Here is a 22,204-nt window from a genome sequence, read left to right on the forward strand (position 1 = left end):
GATTTCTCAACAGAAACGTTACAGGCCAGAAGGGAATGGCATGATATATTTAATGCAATGAAGCAGAATAGCCTTGAAACAAGAATACTCTACCCGGCAAGGATATCATTTAGATTTAAAGAAGGGGTTAAACAATTTTCAGATAAGCAAAAGCTGAGAGAATTTACCTCCCACAAACCACCTCCACAGTACATTTTAGAGGGACTCCTATATATGGAAGTATTCCTAAGGCTAAAGAGATGTCACCCAAGGGACAAAGAGTACAGAATATGATTCATAACATACAAAGAATGGAGGAGTAAGGAAAAGGAGGGAAAAAAAGACCTTTAGGTTGTGTTTGTAATAACATACTGAGTGAGTTAAATTAGAGTATTAGATAGTAAGGGAATTACCCTTAAACCTTTGGTAACCACGAATCTAAAGCCTGCAATGGCAATAAGTACACACCTATCAATAATCACCCTAAATGTAAATGGTCTGAATGCACCAATCAAAAGACACAGAGTCGCTGAATGGATGATAAAACAAGACCCATCTATATACAGCTTACAAGAGACTCACTTCAAAACCAAAGACATACACAGACTGAAAGTAAAGGGATGGAAAAAGATATTTCATGCAACTAATAGTGAGAAAAAATCAGGAGTTGCAGTACTTGTATCATACAAAATAGACTTCAAAACAAATAATGTAATAAGAGACAAAGAAGGACATTACATAATGATAAAGGAGTCAGTCCAACAAGAGGATATAACTATTATAAATATCTATCCACCCAACACAGGATCACCTACATATGTGAAACAAATACTAACAGAATTCAAGGGGGAAATAGAATGCAATGCATTCATTTTAGGAGACTCCAACACACCACTCAATCCAAAGGACAGATCAACCAGACAGAAAGTAAGTAAAGAGACAGAGGCACTGAGCAACGTATTAGAGCAGAAGGACTTAATGGACATCTACAGAACTCTACACCCAAAAGCACCAGGATACACATTCTTCTCAAGTGCACATGGAACATTTTCAAGAATAGATCATATACTAGGCAACAAAAAGAACCTCAGTATATTCAAATTATTGAAATTGTACCAAACAGCTTCTCAGACCACAAAGGTATGGAACTAGACATAAATTACACAAGGAATACAAAAATTCCCAGAAACATATGGAGACTTAACAACATGCTCCTAAATAACCAATGGATCAATGAACAAATAAAAACAGAGATCAAGCAATATATGGAGACAAATGACAAAAGTAATTCAACCCCAAAAATCTGTGGTACACAGTGAAGACCATGCTAAGAGGGAAGTATATTGCAATACAGGCCTGCCAAAGGAAAGAAGAACAATCCCAAATGAACAGTCTAAATTCACAATTAATGAGACTAGAAAAGGAAGAAAGATTGAGGCCCAAAGCAAGTAGAAGGAGGGACATAATAAAGATTAAAGGAGAAATAAATAAAATTGAGAAGAATAAAACAATAGAAAGAATCAATGAAAGCAGGAGCTGGTTCTTCAAGAATATAAACAAAAGAGATAAACCCCTAGTCAGACTTATCAAGAAAAAAAGACAGTATACTCACATAAAAAGAATCAGAAATGAGAAAGGAAAAGTCATGACAGACACCACAGAAATACAAATAATTATGAGAGAATACTATGAAAGATTATATGGTAACAAACTGGATAACCTAGAAGAGACAACTTTCTAGAAAAATACAACCTTCCAAGGCTGATCCAGGAATTAACAGAAAAACGGAATAGACCAATTACCAGCAAAGAAATTGAATTGGTAATCAGAAAACTACCTAAGAACAAAACCCCTACCCCAGATGGTTTCACTGCTGAATTTTATCTCACATTTAGTGAGGACTTAATACCCATCCTCCTTAAAGTTTTCCAAAAAGTAGAAGAGGAGGGAATACTCCCAAATTCATTCTATGAGGCCAGCATCACTCTAATACAAAAACCAGGCAAAGACACTACACAAAAAAGAAAATTACAGACCAATATCCCTGATGAACATAAATGAAAAAATACCCAACAAAATATTAGTGAATCAAACTCAAAAATACATCAAAAAGATCATCCATCAGGATCACATGGGATTCATCTCAGGGATGCAAGGATTGTTCAACATTCAAAAATCCACCAACATCATCCACTACATCAACAAAAAGAAGGACAAAAACCACATGATCATCTCCATAGATGCTGATAAAGCATTCAACAAAATTCAACATCCATTCATTAAAAAAAACTCTCAACAAAATGGGTATAGAGGGCAAGTACCTCAACATAATAAAGGCCACATATGAAAAACCCACAGCCAACATCATACTTAACAGCGAGAAGCTGAAAGCCTTTCCTTTAAGATCGGGAACAAGACAAGGATGCCCACTCTCCCCACTTTAATTCAACATAGTTCTGGAGGTCCTAGCCACAGCAATCAGACAACACAAAGAAATAAAAAGCATCCAGATTGGCAAGGAAGAAGTCAAACTGTCCCTGTTTGAAGATAACATGATATTGTACCTAAAGAACCCTAAAGACTCCACTCCAAAACTACTAGATCCAATATCTGAATTCAGTAAAGTTGCAGAAAACAAAATTCATACACAGAAATCTGTGGCATTCCTATACACTAACGATGAACTAGCAAAAAGAGAAATCAGGAAAACAATTCTATTCACAATTGCATCAAAAAGAATAAAACACCAAGGAATAAACCTAACCAAGGAAGTGAAAGACCTATACTCTGAAAACTATAAGACACCATGAGAGAAACTAAAGAAGAAACCAATAAATGGAAATACATCCATGCTCATGGATAGGAAGAATTAATATTGTCAAAATGGCCATCCTGCCTAAAGCAGTCTACAGATTCAATGCAATCCCTATCAAAATACCTACAGCATTCTTCAATGAACTAGAGCAAATAGTTCTAAAATTTATATGGAACCACAAAAGACCCCAAATAGCCAAAGCAATCCTGAGAAGGGAGAATAAAATGGGGGGAAGATTACACTCTCTGACTTCAAGCTCTACTACAAAGCCACAGTAATCCAGACAATTTGGTACTGGCACAAGAACAGAGCCACAGACCAGTGGAACAGAATAGACACTCCAGACATTAACCCAAACATATATGGTCAATTAATATATGATAAAGGAGACATGGATATACAATGGGGGAAATGACAGCCTCTTCAACAGCTGGTATTGGCAAAACTGGACAGCTATGTGTAAGAGAATGAAACTGGATTACTGTCTAACCCCATACACAAAAGTAAATTCGAAATGGATCAAAGACCTGAATGTAAGTCATGAAACCATAAAACTCTTAGAAGAAAACATAGGCAAAACTCTCTTGGACATAAACATGAGCAACTTCTTCATGAACATATCTCTCTGGGCAAGGGAAGCAAAAGCAAAAATGAACAAGTGGGACTATATCAAACTATAAAGCTTCTGTACAGCAAAGGACAATATCAGTAGAACAAAAAGACATCATACAGTATGGGAGAATATATTCATAAGCAACATATCTGATAAAGGGTTGACATTCAAATTATATAAAAAGCTGACACACCTCAACAAACAAAAAGCAAATAAGCCAATTAAAAAATGGGCAGAGGAGCTGAACAGACACTTTACCAAAGAAGAAATTCAGATGGCCAACAGGCACATGAAAAGATGCTCCACATCACTAATCATCAGAGAAATGCAAATTAAAACCACAAGGAGATATCACTTTACACCAGTTAGGATGGCCAACATCCAAAAGACAAACAACAAATGTTGGCGAGGATGTGGAGAAAGGGGAACCCTCCTACACTCCTGGTGGGACTGTACATTAATTCAACCATTGTGGAAAGCAGTATGGAGGTTCCTAAAAAAACTAAAAATAGAAATACCATTTGACCCAGGAATTCCACTCCTAGGAATTTACCCTAAGAATGCAGCACTCCAGTTTGAAAAAGGCAGATGCACCCCTATGTTTATCGCTGCACTATTTACAATAGCCAAGATATGGAATCAACCTAAATGTCCATCAGTAGATGAATGGATAAAGAAGATGTGGTACATATACACAATTGAATATTACGCAGTCATAAGAAAAAAACAGATCCTACCTTTTGCAATAACATGGATGGAGCTAGAGGGTATTATGCTCAGTGAAATAAGCCTGGCAGAGAAAGACAAGTACCAGATGATTTCACTCATATGTGGAGTATAAAAACAAAGGAAAACTGAAGGAAGAAAACAGCAGCAGAATCACAGAACCCAAGAATGGACTAATAGTTACCAAAGGGAAAGAGATTGGGGAGGATGGGTGGGAAGGGAGGAATACGGGGGAAAGAAGGGTCATTAGCATGTATAATGTGGGGGGGACAGGGGAAAGCAGTATAACACAAAGAAGACAAGTGGTGATTCTATAGCATCTAATTATGCTCATGGACAGTGACTGTAATGGGGTATGTGGTGGGGACTTGATAATAGGGGCAGTCTAGTAACCATAATGTTGTTCATGTAACTGTACATTAATGATAGCAAAATTTTAAAAAACACTGTTAAAAAAATACTCATTTCCTGGGAATTTTGTGCATCTGAAGTAAACAATACTGTAAGCAGTTGGATGCTTTCACTTTCAGGTAAAATAAATATATTTGGTGACTAAAAAATAGGGAAAAGAACTATTAGTCTTTTTTCAATAAGTTCTCTACGTCTACATCTAGATATACAATTAAAACTAAAATGAATTAAAGAAAATCACTCCAAATAGCCAAGAGACATATATATCAAGAACTCCAAAAATGTTTCTGCCTTTTGATTATTAATCCATTTCTGGGAGTTAATCTCAACAAAATAAGAAAAACACAATAGGCACAGAAATATTTTATAACAGTATGGTGTACTGTAACACAAACCTCTAATCAGTGCTACCTGTGTTTGCTACTGCTTCATTTAAATTTCTAGCACACAATTTAGTCCATTTGACATTTTCATAGCAAGACGTTCTCAATTTCGGAAACACAGCACTGAAGTACATTCTGGAGCAATCTCCCTATCTGGTTGTAAACAATATTCTGAGTAACCCTGCCCTAAAGAGCCAAAGTGCCCAAAATAAGGACATTATTGATAATAGGATATAACTCATGAAATACCATGTAAGTATAAAGTAGAGTAATGGCTAACAATCATTCACCTCTTACTATGTGCCAGACACTGCAGAACGTGATTTACACACATTACCTCTTTTATCCTGGTATCCTTAGGTTCTTATTATCTTCTTTTTACAGATTAGCAAATAAAGCTCAGGGAGGTTAGAGGATTGGTTAAGGGCCAACAGCAAGAAGGAGATGAAATCAGGACTCAAACTCAGTCACATATGACTCCAAATCTTGATCACTGTATTATACTGCCTCCACAAAACTGACTATAATTACAACTACGTATACATATGTTGTATAGGCATAAATTTTGTGCCTATTAGACAAAAATTTAAAGAAAATGGAAATGAATCTTTAGAATGGTGAGACTAAGAGTAAATTTTTTGAATGTCTTCTCATACTTTGTGATTGTTTAATAATAAATGTAAAGTAATTCAAATAGTAAATCCAAGATTAAAATTAAATGGACATTTATGAAATTAGACATCTCAGTTAAATATAGAGAAATTATACAGTCACACTTATTCAATATTTTAAGTTACTGTCTGTGAGATACTGCCGTTAGAAGATATATTAAAAAGAGTGGTTCTCAAACTCAGGTATGCACTGGAATTCTCTGGAGGGCTTGTGAAAACAAAGATTGCTGAGCCCCACTCCCACTTCTGATTCAACAGGTCTGGGGTGGGGCCCAAAAACTTGCCTTTCTAACAAGTTGCTAGGAGGTACTGCACCAGGGGATGGCCTGGATACTACAGGTAACAACCAATGCTTTTAAAAAATGAGCATCATCCTAAGTCTAAACACAACTGTATAATCAAATAAAAAATAAACTTATGTACTTTTGTACATTATTTTAATGTGCTAAATAGGTTCTTGACAAAACATAATCCGATGTAATTTATATAATAGCTCACTTTTTGAAGCATACAAGTCAATGCTTGGCCCAATTTGTTCTTTCAATCAAGAGCTACAAACTTTCTAAGGAGGTCAAATAGTTAATCTTTAAGTATCTACTGATAGTATCAGCTATCTATGTAGCTCCAGTAAAAACTGACAAAATTATTCTTAATTGCTGAACTGTTGTAAGTCTCAGAAATTTGTTTTACTAAGCAAACAAATTTAGAATGAAGAATAATCATAAGCACTGAGAAGAAATGATTCATGCAGTAGTGTCACAAGTAAGTAATCTCCATATTTCAGCTGACAATCGGCTTCCAATAGTAACAGTAAAGAAGTGCTATTTATGTCTGTCTAGAATAATTTGACAACAGTCAAGTAATCTATTATCATTTTTGCCTATATGCATGTGGACTATGCCTTGAAACATACCTATGTTTCTGACCATGATTCCTTTCAGTTCATCCACTTGGGCTTGAGTGTCCATTACTTTGTTTAGGCCCTTATTCTCAGAATGATGCTTCTGTAAGAAAATAAGATTTAATTTATGGTATCTAGACAATATTTACAATGAGGAAGCAAAAAGAAAATGAATGGAATTGACAGATGCTATAAAAATTATGTCTCTATTGATATAAAAGATGTATGTCATTTCATTGAAAAAATGTTACCAGACCTAGGGAAAAATAGACAGCAAAAAAAATGGTATTACATGAAATAGTGGTGTCATAGCATAAAAATATCACTTTATTTTAAGCACAGCTAAATATATAATATCAGGAAGATTCAAAATGGCGACATGAGCGGTAAGACAGAGAACTCCTCCCAAAACCACATATTATAAGAAAATAGTTAATACAACTAACCCTAACACATCAAAAGGAAAGAAGTCTTCACCAGACTGCTTACAGACCTCACGAACAGAACAGACCTCACAAAACAGGGTAACGTACCAAAGCCTTGATTGGATGGGACCCAGGCCCTTCCCCCACCCCAGCTCACGGGCAGGAGGAAGAGAAACACAGCAGGGAGAGGGTGAAGCCTAGAACTGCTGAACATCCAGCCCTGGAGGTCTGCTTTGAAAGCACAAACCTACATTGCATGGTGCTCTGGACTTTAGTGGGGTTGGAAAGATAAGACAGGTGGCATACTCGGAGAGACTGAGATTCCAGCCATTTGTGGAGGACGTGGATACACATCCGGCCACTCTGGGACAAAGGAAAGGTGGGTAGTCTGAGAGGCTTCCTAGCAGCAAGAGGGCTCCTGAAGGGGCAGAGTTGGCATGGAGCTTGCTGCGCAGGAGAAGGGATAGGTGGACAAGGTTGTGTGGGCACACTCTGCCCAGCAGGTTGGGAACTTTCAGGAGCTTCAGGGGCTCCATCCACCTGGCTAGCAGCTCAGCTCTGAAGCCCACCACTGTGATGCGCAGCCTGCTGCACCTTCCTCCTGGCCTGCCGGCACCAGCTCACAAACTGGTAGTCTCTGCACTGGTGTCAGCCAGAGGGAGGCCCTGCCTATGGCAGCTACAGATGCAAAGCTCAGAGGCTTACACCTGTGTGCTCGGCCCACTGGTTCTGACAGCGGAGACAGGCACTGCCGCCAGGAAGCAGGAAACAGCTCTTTCCTCCACACAAGCACCACCACCGGTCCCCTGCAAACCCCAACATCACTCCAGGGGCTGAGCAGCTCCAGAGACAAGAGCTTCTGGGCACTAGAGGGAGCCACATACAAATATGGAACATCAAAGGAAACTGGTTCAAACAAAAATCTCAGAAACACCAAAAAAAAGGGCCAATGAAGCTGAATTCACCAATCTTCCTGAAAGAGGGTACAAAATAAAAATCATAAACATGCTCTTGGAGGTACAGAAAAATTTTCAAGAACTCAGGAATGAATTTAAGGTGGAAATTCAATCATTAATAAATTGCATATCTGAAATGAAACACACAATGGGGGATTTAAAAGCAGAATAGATGTAGTAGAAGAGATGGTAAATAGAAATTAGAGAAGAGGAACACAAGGAAGCTGAGGCACAGAGAGAAAAAAAGGATCTCTGAGAATGAAAGAACATTGAGAGAAATGTGTGACCAATCCAAATGGAACAATATTTGCATTATAAGGGTAACAGAAGAAGAAGAGAGAGGAAAGGGTTAGGAAGTGTCTTTGAGGAAGTAATTGCTGAAAACTCCACCAATGTGGAGAAGGAGATAGTCTCTCAGGCCACGGAGGTGCACAGGTCTCCCAACACAAGGGATAAAAGGAAGACAACACCAAGATATATAACAACTAAAATGGCAAAGATCAAGGATAAGGACAGATTTTAAAAGCAGGTGGAGAGAGAAAAGATCACATACAAAGGAAAACCCATCAGGCTAACATCAGACTTCACAACAGAAACCTTACAGGCCAGAAGGGAGTGGCATGATATATTTAATGCAATGAAGCAGAAGGCCCTCAAACCAAGAATACCCTCCTGAGAAAGATTATCATTTAAATTTGAAGGAGGGATTAAACAATTTTCAGATAAGCAAAAGGTGAAAGAATTTACCTCGCACAAACCACCTCTACAGTACATGTTGGAGGGACTGTTATAGATGGAAGTATTCCTAAGGCTAAATAGCTGTCACCAGGGGGAAAAAAAACCACAGCAAAGAAAGTAGAACAATTAATTACTAAGCAGAAGCAAAATCAAATCAACTACCCCCAAAGTCAATCAAGGGATAGATAAAGAGTACAGAATACGATACCTAATATATAAAGAATGGAGGAGGAAGAAAAAGGAGGGGAAAAAAAGAACCTTTAGGTTGTATTTGTAATAGCATGCTAAGTGAGTTAAACTAGAACGTTATATAGTAAGGGAATTATCCTTGAACCTTTGGTAACCACGAATATAAAGCCTGCAAAGGTAATAAGTACATATGTATTGATATTCACCCTAAATGGAAATGGTCTGAATGCACCAATTAAAAGACATAGAGTCACTGAATGGATAAAAAACAACACCCGTCTATATGCTGCCTACAAGAGACTCACTTCAAACCCAAAGACAAACACAGGCTGCAAGTAAAGGGAAGGAAAAAGATATTTCATGCAACTAATAGGGAGAAAAAAGCAGGAGTTGCAGTACCTGTATCAGATAAAATAGACTTCAAAACAAAGAAAGTACCAAGAGACAAAGAAGAACATTACATAATGATAAAGGGGTCAGTCCAACAAGAGGATGTAATTATTATAAATATTTACACACCCAACACAGGATCACCTACATATGTGAAACAAATACTAACACACTTAAAGGGTGAAATAGAATGCAATGCATTCTTTTTTTTTTTAGAGGGCATCTCTCGTATTTATTGATCAAATGGTTGTTAACAACAATAAAATTCTGTATAGGGGAGTCAATGCTCAATGCACAATCATTAATCCACCCCAAGCCTAATTCTCATCAGTCTCCAATCTTCTGAGGCATAATGAACAAGTTTTTACATGGTGAACAAATTCTTACATAGTGAATAAGTTCTTACATGGTGAACAGTACAAGTGTGAAAAGTACATCACAGAAACTTTCGGTTTTGATCACGCATTATGAACTATAAACAATCAGGTCAAATATGAATATTCGTTTGATTTTTATACTTGATTTATATGTGGATCCCACATTTCTCCCTTTATTATTGTTATTATTTTTTTAATAAAATGCTGAAGTCGTAGGTAGATGCAAGATAAAGGTAGAAAACATACTTTAGTGTTGTAAGAGAGCAAATGTAGATGATCAGGTGTGTGCCTGCAGACTATGTGTTAATCCAAGCTAGACAAAGGCAATAAAACATACACATATGCAGAAGATTTCTCTCAAAACAGGGAAGGTGAGGTTCTAAGCCTCACCTCTGTTGGTCCCCAATTTCCCTCCTGATGGCCCCCTGTGACTGTGCCTGTCTTAGGTTGTTCCTCCCTTGAGGAATCTTACCTGTCTCTGGCTAACCAGTCATCTTCTGGGGCCATACAGGGATATGTAAAGTTGGTAAGTGAGAGAGAAGCCATATTGTTTGAAAAGGTTAGCTTTATACTTCTTTGCAGATTTATGCCCTGTGGCTTCTATGCCCAGCATTTGTCTTGAGGTATCTTTACCACTTGGAAGAATTATGATACTCGGTAAATTTGATATGAGGCACGAATTCTATTTAAGGGTTGTAATTAGGAAGGAAGAAGAAAAGCTATAGAAGTAGCAGATGGAAGAAAATATGGGAAGATTGATTATTTCTTGGACATATCTTCTTGTAGAGTAACTTCAGCATGTATAGGTTTTAAACTACTCATTAAATTGTGCACACACATTAACATAATAGGAATACAGTTACATAACCAAAGCAGATCTGTAATTACCAGCCATCTCCAGTGAAACCAAGAAAACCAGTTAGGCATCCTTGGCATTTGTGAACATTTATCTATGATATGATGGATATTGTCCAACTGTACTTGAACAGTCTGAGAGAAATCAGACAAATTAAAACAACCCATTCCTGGGAACTGTTCACATCCCATATGTTCTTTTAACAGTAGATAGTCTGTAGTTGTAAGATTTTGGAGCGCTACAACGTGCACTTCTCCTAATTCTTGGTTGAGTTCCAACAGTATAGATCCAGTCAAATTTGTTGTTTTACTGTATGCACAGGCCAGCTTAGATATCTCCTTCTTCATTCCCATGGCAAATCCAGGAACCGGTGGGATGAAAGCAACTACAGCTGTAGCAGCACCTGGATATTTGTTGAAGTTTTGTGATGATCATCTTCTGGTATGAGTCTTCCCGAGAATGCTGATGTTGGAAGTTCTTCTTCCTATCGTATCTTAGTTCATTATCTGGGTAGCAAAATTAGGCTTTGATCCTCTGTATAAACACAAACAGGCCCTTTTCCCACACTTTCATATGCCCTTTATACCATTGTGTAGAACTCATTGGAGGTCACCACACAGTAATTGCTTTTTTTCTTTAAGGGAAAGGAATATTATCAGGAAAATGTACCTACATAGCTGATCATCTGACACCTTTTAAGTGATCAAAATTAAGGAAATTTAAAGCATGCATTAATCCTTGATTTACAGTTAGTTTTATCCTATCAGGGAGTGATCCCGCTTTTCTTTCTTTCTTTTTTTTTGTTACCATTAATCTACACATACATGAAGAATATAATGTTTACTAGGCTCTCCCCTATACCAGGTCTCCCCTTTAAACCCCTTTACAGTCACTGTCCATCAGCATAGCAAAATGTTGTAGAATCACTACTTGTCTTCTCTGTGTTGTACAGCCCTCCCCTTTCTCCCACCCCCTCCATTATGCATGCTAATCTCTTACCCTCTTCTTCTTCCCCCCCTTATCCCTCTCTACCCACGCATCCTCCCCTGTCCCTTTCCCTTTGGTATCTGTTAGTCTATTCTTGGGTTCTGTGATTCCGCTGCTGTTTTGTTCCTTCAGTTTTTCCTTTGTTCTTTTACTCCACAGGTGAGTGAAATCATTTGGTATTTCTCTTTCTCCGCTTGGCTTATTTCACTGAGCATAATACCCTCCAGCTCCATCCATGTTGCTGCAAATGGTAGGATTTTCCCTCTTCCTATGGCTGAGTAGTATTCCATTGTGTATATGTACCACATCTTCTTTATCCATTCATCTACTGATGGACATTCAGGTTGCTTCCAATTCTTGGCTATTGTAAATAGTGCTGCGATAAACATAGGGGTGCATCTGTCTTTCTCAAACTTGACTGCTGCGTTCTTAGCATAAATTCCTAGGAGTGGAATTTCTGGGTCAAATGGTAAGTCTGTTTTGAGCATTTTGAGGAACCTCCATACTGCTTTCCACAATGGTTGAACTAATTTACATTCACACCAGCAGTGTAGGAGGGTTCCCCATTCTCCAGAGCCTCTCCAACATTTGTTGTTGTTTGTCTTTTGGATGGCAGCCATCCTTACTGGTGTGAGGTGATACCTCATTGTGGCTTTAATTTGCATTTCTCTGATAATTAGCAATGTGGAGCATCTTTTCGTGTGTCTGTTGGCCATCTGTATTTCTGTTTTGGAGAACTGTCTGTTCAGTTCCTCTGCCCATATTTTAATTGGGTTATTTGTTTTTTGTTTGTTGAGGCGTGTGAGCTCTTTATATATTTTGGACGTCAAGCCTTTATCGGATCTGTCATTTACAAATATATTCTTCCATACTGTAGGGTTCCTTTTTGTTCTATTGATGTTCTCTTTTGCTGTACAGAAGCTTTTCAGCTTAATATAGTCCCACTTGTTCATTTTTGCTGTTGCTTTCCTTGCCCGGGGAGATATGTTCAAGAAGAGGTCACTCGTGTTTATGTCTAAGAGATTTTTACCTATGTTTTTTTCCAAGAGTTTAATGGTTTCATGACTTACATTCAGGTCTTTGATCCATTTTGAGTTTACTTTTGTATATGGGGTTAAATAATAGTCCAGTTTCATTCTCCTACATGTAGCTGTCCAGTTTTGCCAGCACCATCTGTTGAAGAGACTGTAATTTCGCCATTGTACGTCCATGGCTACTTTATCAAATACTAATTGATGATATATGTTTGGGTTAATGTCTGGAGTCTCTAGTCTATTCCACTGGTCTGTGGCTCTGTTGTTGTGCCAGTACCAAATTGTCTTGATCACTATGGCTTTATAGTAGAGCTTGAAGTTGGGGAGTGAGATCCCCCCCACTTTATTCTTCTTTCTCAGGATTGCTTTGGTTATTCGGCGTCTTTGGTGTTTCCATATGAATTTTTGAATGATTTGTTCCAGTTCATTGAAGAATGTTGCTGGTACTTTGATATGGATTGCATCAAATCTGTATATTGCTTTGGGAAGGATGGCCATTTTGACGATATTAATTCTTCCTCTCCACGAGCATGGGATGAGTTTCCATCTGTCAGTGTCCCCTTTAATTTCTCTTAAGAGTGACTTGTAGTTTTCAGAGTATAAGTCTTTCACTTCTTTGGTTAGGTTTATTCCTAGGTTTTTATTCTTTTTGATGTAATTGTGAAGGGAGTTGTTTTCCTGATTTCTCTTTCTGTTGGTTCATTGTTAGTGTATAGGAAAGCTGCAGATTTCTGTGTGTTAATTTCGTATCCTGCAACTTTGATGTATTCAGATACCAGTTCTAGTATTTTTGGGGTGTAGTCTTTAGTGTTTTTTATGTACAGTATCATGTCATCTGCAAATAGTGACCGTTTAACTTCTTCTTTACCAATCTGGATTCCTTGTATTTCTTTGTTTTGTCTGATTGCCATGGCTAGGACATCCAGTACTATGTTAAATAACAGTGGGGAGAGTGGGCATTCCTGTCTAGTTCCCGATCTCAGAGGAAAAGCTTTCAGCTTCTCACTGTTCAGTATAATGTTGGCTGTGGGTTTATCATAAATGGCCTTTATTATGTTGAGGTACTTGCCCTCTATTCCCATTTTGCTGAGAGTTTTTATCATGAATGGATGCTGAATTTTATCAAATGCTTTTCAGCATCTATGGAGATGATCATGTGGTTTTTGTCTTCTTTTTGTTGATGTGGTGAATGATATTGATGGATTTTCGAATGTTGTACCATCCTTGCATCCCTGGGATGAATCCCACTTGGTCATGGTGTACGATCCTTTTGATGTATTTTTGAATTCGGTTTGCTAATATTTTGTTGAGTATTTTTGCATCTACATTCATCAGTGATATTGGTCTGTAGTTTTCTTTTTTGGTGGGGTCTTTGCCTGGTTTTGGTATTAGGGTGATGTTGGCTTCATAGAATGAGTTTGGGAGTATTCCATCCTCTTCTATTTTTTTGAAAAACTTTAAGGAGAATGGGTATTATGTCTTCCCTGTATGTCTGATAAAATTCCGAGGTAAATCCATCTGGCCCGGGGGTTTTGTTCTTTGGTAGTTTTTGATTACCACTTCAATTTCGTTGCTGGTAATTGGTCTGTTTAGATTTTCTGTTTTTTTCTGGGTCAGTCTTGGAAGGTTGTATTTTTTTAGGAAGTTGTTCATTTCTCCTAGGTTTCCCAGATTATTAGCATATAGGTTTCCATAGTATACTCTAATAATTCTTTGTATTTCTGTGGGGTCCGTCGTGATTTTTCCTTTCTCATTTCTGATTCTGTTGATTTGTGTTGACTCTCTTTTCCTCTTAATAAGTCTGGCTAGAGGCTTATCTATTTTGTTTATTTTCTCAAAGAACCAGCTCTTGGTTTCATTGATTTTTGCTATTGTTTTATTCTTCTCAATTTTGTTTATTTCTTTTCTGAACTTTATTATGTCCCTCCTTCTGCTGACTTTAGGCCTCATTTGTTCTTCTTTTTCCAGTTTCTATAATTGTGATGTTAGACTATTCATTTGGGATTGTTCTTCCTTCTTCAAGTGTGCCTGGATTGCTATATACTTTCCTCTTAAGACTGCTTTCCCTGCATCCCACAGAAGTTGGGGCTTTGTGTTGTTGTTGTCATTTGTTTCCATATATTCCTTGATCTCTATTTTAATTTGCTCATTGATCCATTGATTATTTAGGAGCATGTTGTTAAGCCTCCATGTGTTTGTGAGCCTTTTTGTTTTATTTGTAGAATTTATTTCTAGTTTTATACCTTTGTGGTCTGAAAAGTTGGTTGGTAGAATTTCAATCTTTTGGAATTTTCTGAGGCTCTTTTTGTGGCCTAGTATGTGGTCTATTCTGGAGAATGTTCCATGTGCACTTGAGAAGAATGTATATCCTGTTGCTTTTGGATGTGGAGTTCTGTAGATGTCTATTAGGTCCATCTGTTCTATTGTGTTGTTCACTGCCTCTGTGTCCTTACTTATTTTCTGTCTGGTGGATCTGTCTTTTGGAGTGAGTGGTGTGTTGAAGTCTCCCTGAATGAATGCATTGCATTCTATTTCCTCCTTTAGTTCTGTTAGTATTTGTTTCAGATATGTTGGTGCTCCTGTATTGGGTGCATATATATTTATAATGGTTATACCCTCTTGTTGGACTGAGCCCTTTATCATTATGTAATGTCCTTTTTATCTTTTCTTACTTTCTTTATTTTGAAGTCTGTTTTGTCTGATACTAGTATTGCAACACCTGCTTTTTTCTCTCTGTTGTTTGCATGAAATATCTTTATTTTGAAGTCTGTTTTGTCTGATACTAGTATTGCAACACCTGCTTTTTTCTCTCTGTTGTTTGCATGAAATATCTTTTTCCATCCCTTGACTTTAAGTCTGTGCATGTCTTTGGGTTTGAGGTGAGTCTCTTGTAAGCAGCATATGGGTCTTGCTTTTTTATCCATTCTATTACTCTGTGTCTTTTGATTGGTGCATTCAGTCCATTTACATTTAGGGTGATTAATGGAAGGTATGTACTTATTGCCACCGCCGGCTTTAAGTTTGTGGTTACTAAAGTTTCAGGGTTAGCTTCTTTACTATCTTACTGTCTAACTTAACTCGCTTGTTGAGCTATTATAAACACGGTCTGATGATTCTTTATTTCTCTCCCTTCTTATTCCTCCTCCTCCCTTCTTCATATGTTGGGTGTTTTGTTCTGTGGTCTTTTTAGGAGTGCTCCCATCTAGAGCAGTCCCTGTAAGATGCCCTGTAGAGGTGGTTTGTGGGAGGCAAATTCTCTCAACTTTTGCTTGTCTGGGAATTGTTTAATCCCTTCTTCATATTTAAATGATAATCGTGCTGGATATAGTAGTCTTGGTTCGAGGCTCTTCTTTTTCGTTGTATTAAGTATATCATGCCTTTCTCTTCTGGCCTGTAGGGTTTCTGTTGAGAAGTCTGATGATAGCCTGATAAGTTTTCCTTTGTAGGTAACCTTTTTTTTCTCTCTGGCTGCCTTTAATACTTTGTCCTTGTCTTTGATCTTTGCCATTTTAATTATTATGTGTCTATTTGTTGCCCACCTTGGATCCCTTGTCATGGGAGTTCTGTGTACCTCTGTGGTCTGAGAGGCAATTTCTTCCCCTATTTTGGGGAAGTTTTCGGCAATTATTTCTTCAAAGACACTTTCTATCCCTTCTTCTCTCTCTTCTTCTTCTGGTACCCCTATAATGCGGATATTGTTCCATTTCGTTTGTCACTCAGCTGTCTTAGAATTCTTTCATTCCTGGAGATCCTTTTATCTCTCTCTGCATCAGCTTCCCTGCATTCCTGTTCTCTGTTTTCTAGCCCATTAATGGTCTCTTGCATCTCGTCCATTCTGTTTTGAAGTCCTTCCAGAGCTTGTTTTATTTCTGTATTCTCCTTCCTTAGTTCTTGCATATTTCTCTGCAAGTCCATCAGGATGGTTATGACTTTTGTTTTGAATTCTTTTTCAGGAAGACTCGTTAAATCTACCGCCCCAGGTTCCTTCTCAGGGGAAGATGTAGCAGATGCCGAAGCTGTCTGAGTTAGTCTTGTCTGGATCATATTTTTTTTGCATTTTCATGTTGATAGGTGCTATTGACTGTCAGCTGGGAGGGCCAAACTTTCCACTTGCTACTGGCCTTTCTTTACTGGGACAACTGCGACCCCTAGTGGCTTGTGTTGGGTAATTGCGTGTAGACTGGGTCTTTGTGTCTTGCCCAGCTGGTATGGAGGAAGCTCCCTTGCTGAGGGCATGGCCAGCCTTAGGCTGCTTCTCTGCTTTCATCATGCCCCGGAGGGGTAATGGACGGGGGGCTGTTTGGCTGTTTATCTCCATGAGGGGTCTCAGAGCTGTTGCCCAGGAGGTTAGTGCGCCAAGTTTTCCCTGTAATTTCCAGCTGCTGGACTGTGACCTGTGTTGTTTCTGTCCAGCTGTTGCATCCCCGTCCCTTTAAGACTTTCAAAAAGCACTCGTTTTTCTTTGTCACAGGGGCATCAGCTTCGGAACCTGCTCAGAGGTCTTGCTGCCCTGTTTCCCTAGTTTCCAGCCCTCCACGCATGCACTGTGTCTGAAGTCTGGTGCGGATGGCTAGGGCTGGGTGTTTGGCAGTCCTGGGCTCCCTCTCCCTCCCTGCTCCGACTCCTCTCCCCCTGCCGGGAGCTTGGTGGAGGGGCACTCAGGTCCCGCCGGGCCGGGGCTTGTATCTTACCCCTTTCACCAGGCACTGGGCTCTCACACGTGTGGATGTAGTCTGGCTGTTGTCCTGTGTCTTCTGGTCTCTCTTTTAGGATTAGTTGTATTTGTTGTATTTTCAAAAATATATATGTTTTTGGGAGGAGATTCCCACTGTCCTACTCGTGCCACCATGTTGGCTCTGCCCTCGCAATGCATTCTTTATAGGAGACTTCAACACATCACTCAATCCAAAGGAGAGATCAACCAGACAGAAACTAAGTAAGGAGATAGAGACACTAAACAATGTATTAGAGCAGATGGACCTAACGGACATCTACAGAACACTCCACCCAAAGGAACAGAATACTCATTCTTCTCAAGTGCACATGGAACATTTCCAGTATAGATCATATACTAGGCCACAAAAAGAGCCTCAGTAAATTTAAAAAGATTGAAATTGTACCAACCAGCTTCTCAGATCACAAAGGTATGAAAAAATAAATTGCACAAAGAAAACAAAAAGCCCACAAACACACGGAGGCTTAATAACATGCTCCTAAATAATAAATGGATCAGTGACCAAATAAAAGCAGAGATGAAGCAATAGGTGGAGACAAATGACAACAATGATTCAACATCACAAAATCTGTGGGATGCAGTGAAGGCCATGCTAAGAGGGAAGTATATTGCAGTACAGGCTTGCCTCAACAAAGAAGAACAATCCCAAATAATCAGTCTAAACTCATAATTAATGGAACTAGAAAAAGAAGAACAAAGGAGACCCAAAGTCAGGAGAAGGAGGGACATAATAAAGATTGGATCAGAAATAAATAAAATTGAGAAGAATAAAACAACAGAAAGAATCAATGAAAGAAGGAGCTGGTACTTTGAGAAAATAAACAAAATAGATAACCCCCCTAGCCAGACTTATCAGGAAAAAAAGAGTCTACACACATGAACAGAATCACAAATGAGAAAGAAAAAATCACTATGGACACCACAGAATTACAACAAATTATGAGAGAATGCTATTAAAAATTATATGCTAACAAACTGGATAACTAGAAGAAATGGACAATTTCCTATAAAAACACAACCTTCCAAGGCTGACCCAGGGAGAAAGAGAAATTCTGAACAGACCAATTACCAGCAATGAAATTGAATTGGTAATCAAAAAACTACCTAAGAACAGAACCCCTGCACCAGATGGTTTCACTGCTGAATTTTATCAAACATTTAGTGAAGACCTATGTGTGTGTGTGTGTGTGTGTATATATATTATTTCTAAGCAATTCCAGATCTCTGACCAATCATAATTTCCAGAGCCAAGAGATTTTCCTATGTAAATTCTTTTGTGGCTCAAAACTCTTCAATACTCTCAATGATGACTTTTGAGTTTATCAAGATCATGCAAACCATTAAGGCTAATCTATATGTTCATCTGCTAAAGAGGATAGATTTACCGATATATTCATTCACCCACTTATTCAATAGGTATTTATTGCATACTAACTATGTGCCAAGCACTGTACTAACTAGATCAGGTCAAACAAAATAAGGTTTAAATTTTTGCTTCTCAATTTATAAGCTGGCTTTGAGCAACTCAATTTACTTCTCTGAGTCTGTTTCTTCATCTTTGAAATGAATATAAGAAAAATAACATCATCACAGGATTGTGCTATTTCCTGTAGATTGAATAAGGTCTTACATTTGAAAGGTTTAACATGTGTCTGGTCTATAGTAAGTGCTCATTGAACAGCAGACATGAATATTAAGAAATGTGCCCATAAGAGAGGCAGGAGGTGATTATTTCATTTGAAATCCTTTTACGTTTTTAAAGTCCAGCTTTAAATTTGACCACATATATGCTAAATATATCCTCCTTAAATGTGGCTTATTTTCACACTTTATTCCTTTATTGAAAAACTTGTTTCTAATTCCTAGAACATTAAGTCTGAGATATTCTATCAATCATGTCATTCCCCGAATCTATACATTCTACTTCTTTCCTCAACATATCTCTGAAGAAAGATTGAATGTTTCACGTTTCTCAAATACTAATGCACAATGCTGGCTACCAATCCAGCTTTCCATATGTATCCTTCACATGAATTATATTTATCCATTTTATACCTTCAGATCCTAATTCTTCTGTCAATCCATCCTTGACTACCAAGGCTCCTTTCTGCTCTGAAGCTCTATGATAGTTTTTACTGATACCCTAATTTATTTCTACATTTGTAATGCCTACAATATTTTCAGCTATGTGCTGTCCCCATTATTCAGTATACTCTGTTAGATATACTTTCCCATCTTTCAAAACCTTTTTGGGTCAACTGTCATGTCAGAAATTATCTAAATAACCAGTTGATCTAAAGTGTGGAAGGATGTGTTTAAGTCATTTTAATACCATAACTTAGAGACTTCTAAAACAGTAGTAAAAAAGATACTTGGATGGCAGAGTGACTTTTTCTGGTGTCCTTCAAGGTTAGAAATCACTGGCTTTTAGAAATAGATGGTGAGATCTATGCTGAGATAGTATTTCCAAATTCAGCTGGAATTGAATTAGTGTCAGCAAGGGATCTAGAAAAAGAAAAAGGCATTAGATTGGGAGACAGGAGACCTGTGTTTATTTCTAAGCCCACCACTGTCACTAACTAGCTGTATGATCTTGGACGACTCAATGAATCTGTCAAAATGTGTTTCCTGAAAAGCATGTCATTAACTAAAGAGCTAAGAAAACATATTTTTTAAAATACATTGAATCTAACAAGTTTGTAAAACAAGTCATCAAGTAAGTATCACACAGTGAATGTTGTGATGTCTCAACATAAATTTCTATATATAATTGTACTATCCTAACGTCCTATCAAAAATCGTGAAACTGAAAATTGCCTTTTAGAAATAAACATCTTAAAACACAAATAAAAATATTCATGTAGATTTCCAAGAGTCATTTATTCACTCAATAAGCATTAATTGACCAGTGTGCCAGGCCCTGGGATATAGCAGTAAAGGCAAATATGATAAATATTACATTACCCTCAAAGAGATCACTGTGTAGAATGGGAGACAGATAATTATAATAAAGGGTGAAAAACAAGAGGAGAGATACCTAAATTGGTTTTTTGAGTAGGAGGTTACTAGGCAAGGTTTTTCCTGGAGTGAGTGACTTATAGGCTGAGTTCTAAACCTATGGGTTAGTGAGGCATTTCAGGAAGAATTAACAAGATATTCAAGTCAAGAGGGTATACAACAACATGGAATAATATTCCGGGATATCAAACAATTTGGAATAGAGCAAAAATCCTTGAAGGGATTTGTGGATGAAAGGGTTCTGTGGTGTAGTGGTTGAGAATGTAAGCTCTGGAATGAGTCGGTCTGAGTCAAATTGCAGATCTGCAACTCACCAACTGTATATCCTTGGCCAAGTTACTTAATGTCTTTGGGGTTTGGTTCTCATTTGTAAAATCAATATGATTTATAAATATACCTCATAGGGTTGTTGTGAGAATTAAATGGGTTAAAACATATAAAATGCTTAGAATAGTATTTGGCACAGAGTAAACATCTCTCCCTACCCATTTGAATGTCAACTCTGTGAAGAAAATAAATTTAGTTGTTGAATTTAGTTTAACACTTAGATAGCAAGTAGTCCATAGTAAGCATTGAATGAATAAATGATCATTGACATAATAATTATTTTTGATTCTCAGGTGAGAAGGATGAATAATCTCAGTTTTTCTCATTGTTGCTTTAATATAGGCCCACAGGAAAATCATACAGTAATAAATTAATATAGGAAATAAACAAATTAATGTTATATTATTAATATAGGTATAATGTTATATATAATAATTATTGTTCATTAATGTATAATTAGTGAATGAGTCCCTGCTCTCAAGGGGCTCATAACTTAGCAGGAAAGACAGCAAATAGACAACTGTAATAATAAAAGATGGAGGTGATGAATACTATATGAAGCATCTGGCCACATGATGATTAGATTCTTGTATTTACTTAGCAGGACACTTCCCTGCTCTACATACATACCAACAAGCACTTCACTTTATTCAGCTATGTAACTTTTTTCTCCACATTAATCAGAAGTTTTAAAACTTGGGAATGGGGCAAGGAGACAAAGCAAGGCAAGTCCTTGCGAATGTCTGGAGTTCTGAGATAGCTGATCTGTCCACACTGTGCATTCCCCTACAGAGGAGCCCAGCCTGCTGCAGGTGACAACAGCACAGAGAATTACATTTGGCTCTGCGAGCAGTTTATTTTCAGAACTGACATCCTACCCAGTACTAAATATAGCCAGTCTCTTCGTTTCAAACAAGGGTTTCTTTTCTGTTAAACTTCAATAAAGCTCTTAGCTCTGTTTTACAAGGTCACACTCCCACTCCCCAACCCCTCCCACCTCTCCCATGAACCTTATTCTTGTTCTACTTCCTTTTCCGAACCACCTACTTTCCTCTCCCTGCCTCCTTGGCTTCTTCTTCTAAATTTCTTCTCTTTCCTATTTCTCTCCTATGTTTTCTTTGTGTTTTTCACTATCTCTCTGATGACCCCAGTTTTAAATAGAGAACCTCTTAGGAACATCCTTCCCCAGTAGGTCAAGATAATATAGTTGTCCTAAGGCTAAAATGAAATATTTTGCTTGCTCTTTTAAAATCTTCCCAGACTGGAAATAGCTATGTCTGTCTCCATATATGCCAACTGGCTGACATGTAATATTAATGACATGCTAGCATTTATTGAGCATTAACTGTATTATTCTAAGTACTTTCTACATATAATCCTCATAGAAGTCCTCCAAGAAGGCACTAAAATTATCCCCATTTTAAGATGGTGTGACTGAGAGCAAGAGAAGAAAGGTAAGTTACCTTGGGTCCAACAGCACACATATACCATAAATGGGATTTGAACCCAGGCAGTCTGGCTCCAGAGTTCATACCCTTAACTCCCATAACATACTACTTCCATATAGTAGAATCATTGTCTATTTGTAACAAACTTCCTGAGCAGTTTCTCTTTCTAAAATACACACACTCTCACGTACACACACAAACATACACACATATTCAGCTAGATGT

The 22,204-nt window shown here is 37.8% G+C and overlaps 1 protein-coding gene across 1 annotated transcript in view; it reads right to left on the bottom strand.

Annotated features, from left to right (window-relative positions):
- LOC130681506 (uncharacterized) overlaps positions 1-22,204 on the bottom strand; it is a 168,550-nt gene that overhangs the window by 18,467 nt on the left and 127,879 nt on the right. Inside the window, exon 4 of the mRNA XM_057494852.1 lies at positions 6,512-6,602. Within this exon, the coding sequence (XP_057350835.1) occupies positions 6,512-6,602 (91 nt within the window). The remainder of the gene's footprint in view (positions 1-6,511; positions 6,603-22,204) is intronic.

Source organism: Manis pentadactyla, chromosome 18 (genome assembly GCF_030020395.1).
Source record: "Manis pentadactyla isolate mManPen7 chromosome 18, mManPen7.hap1, whole genome shotgun sequence".
Lineage (NCBI taxonomy): Eukaryota > Metazoa > Chordata > Mammalia > Pholidota > Manidae > Manis > Manis pentadactyla.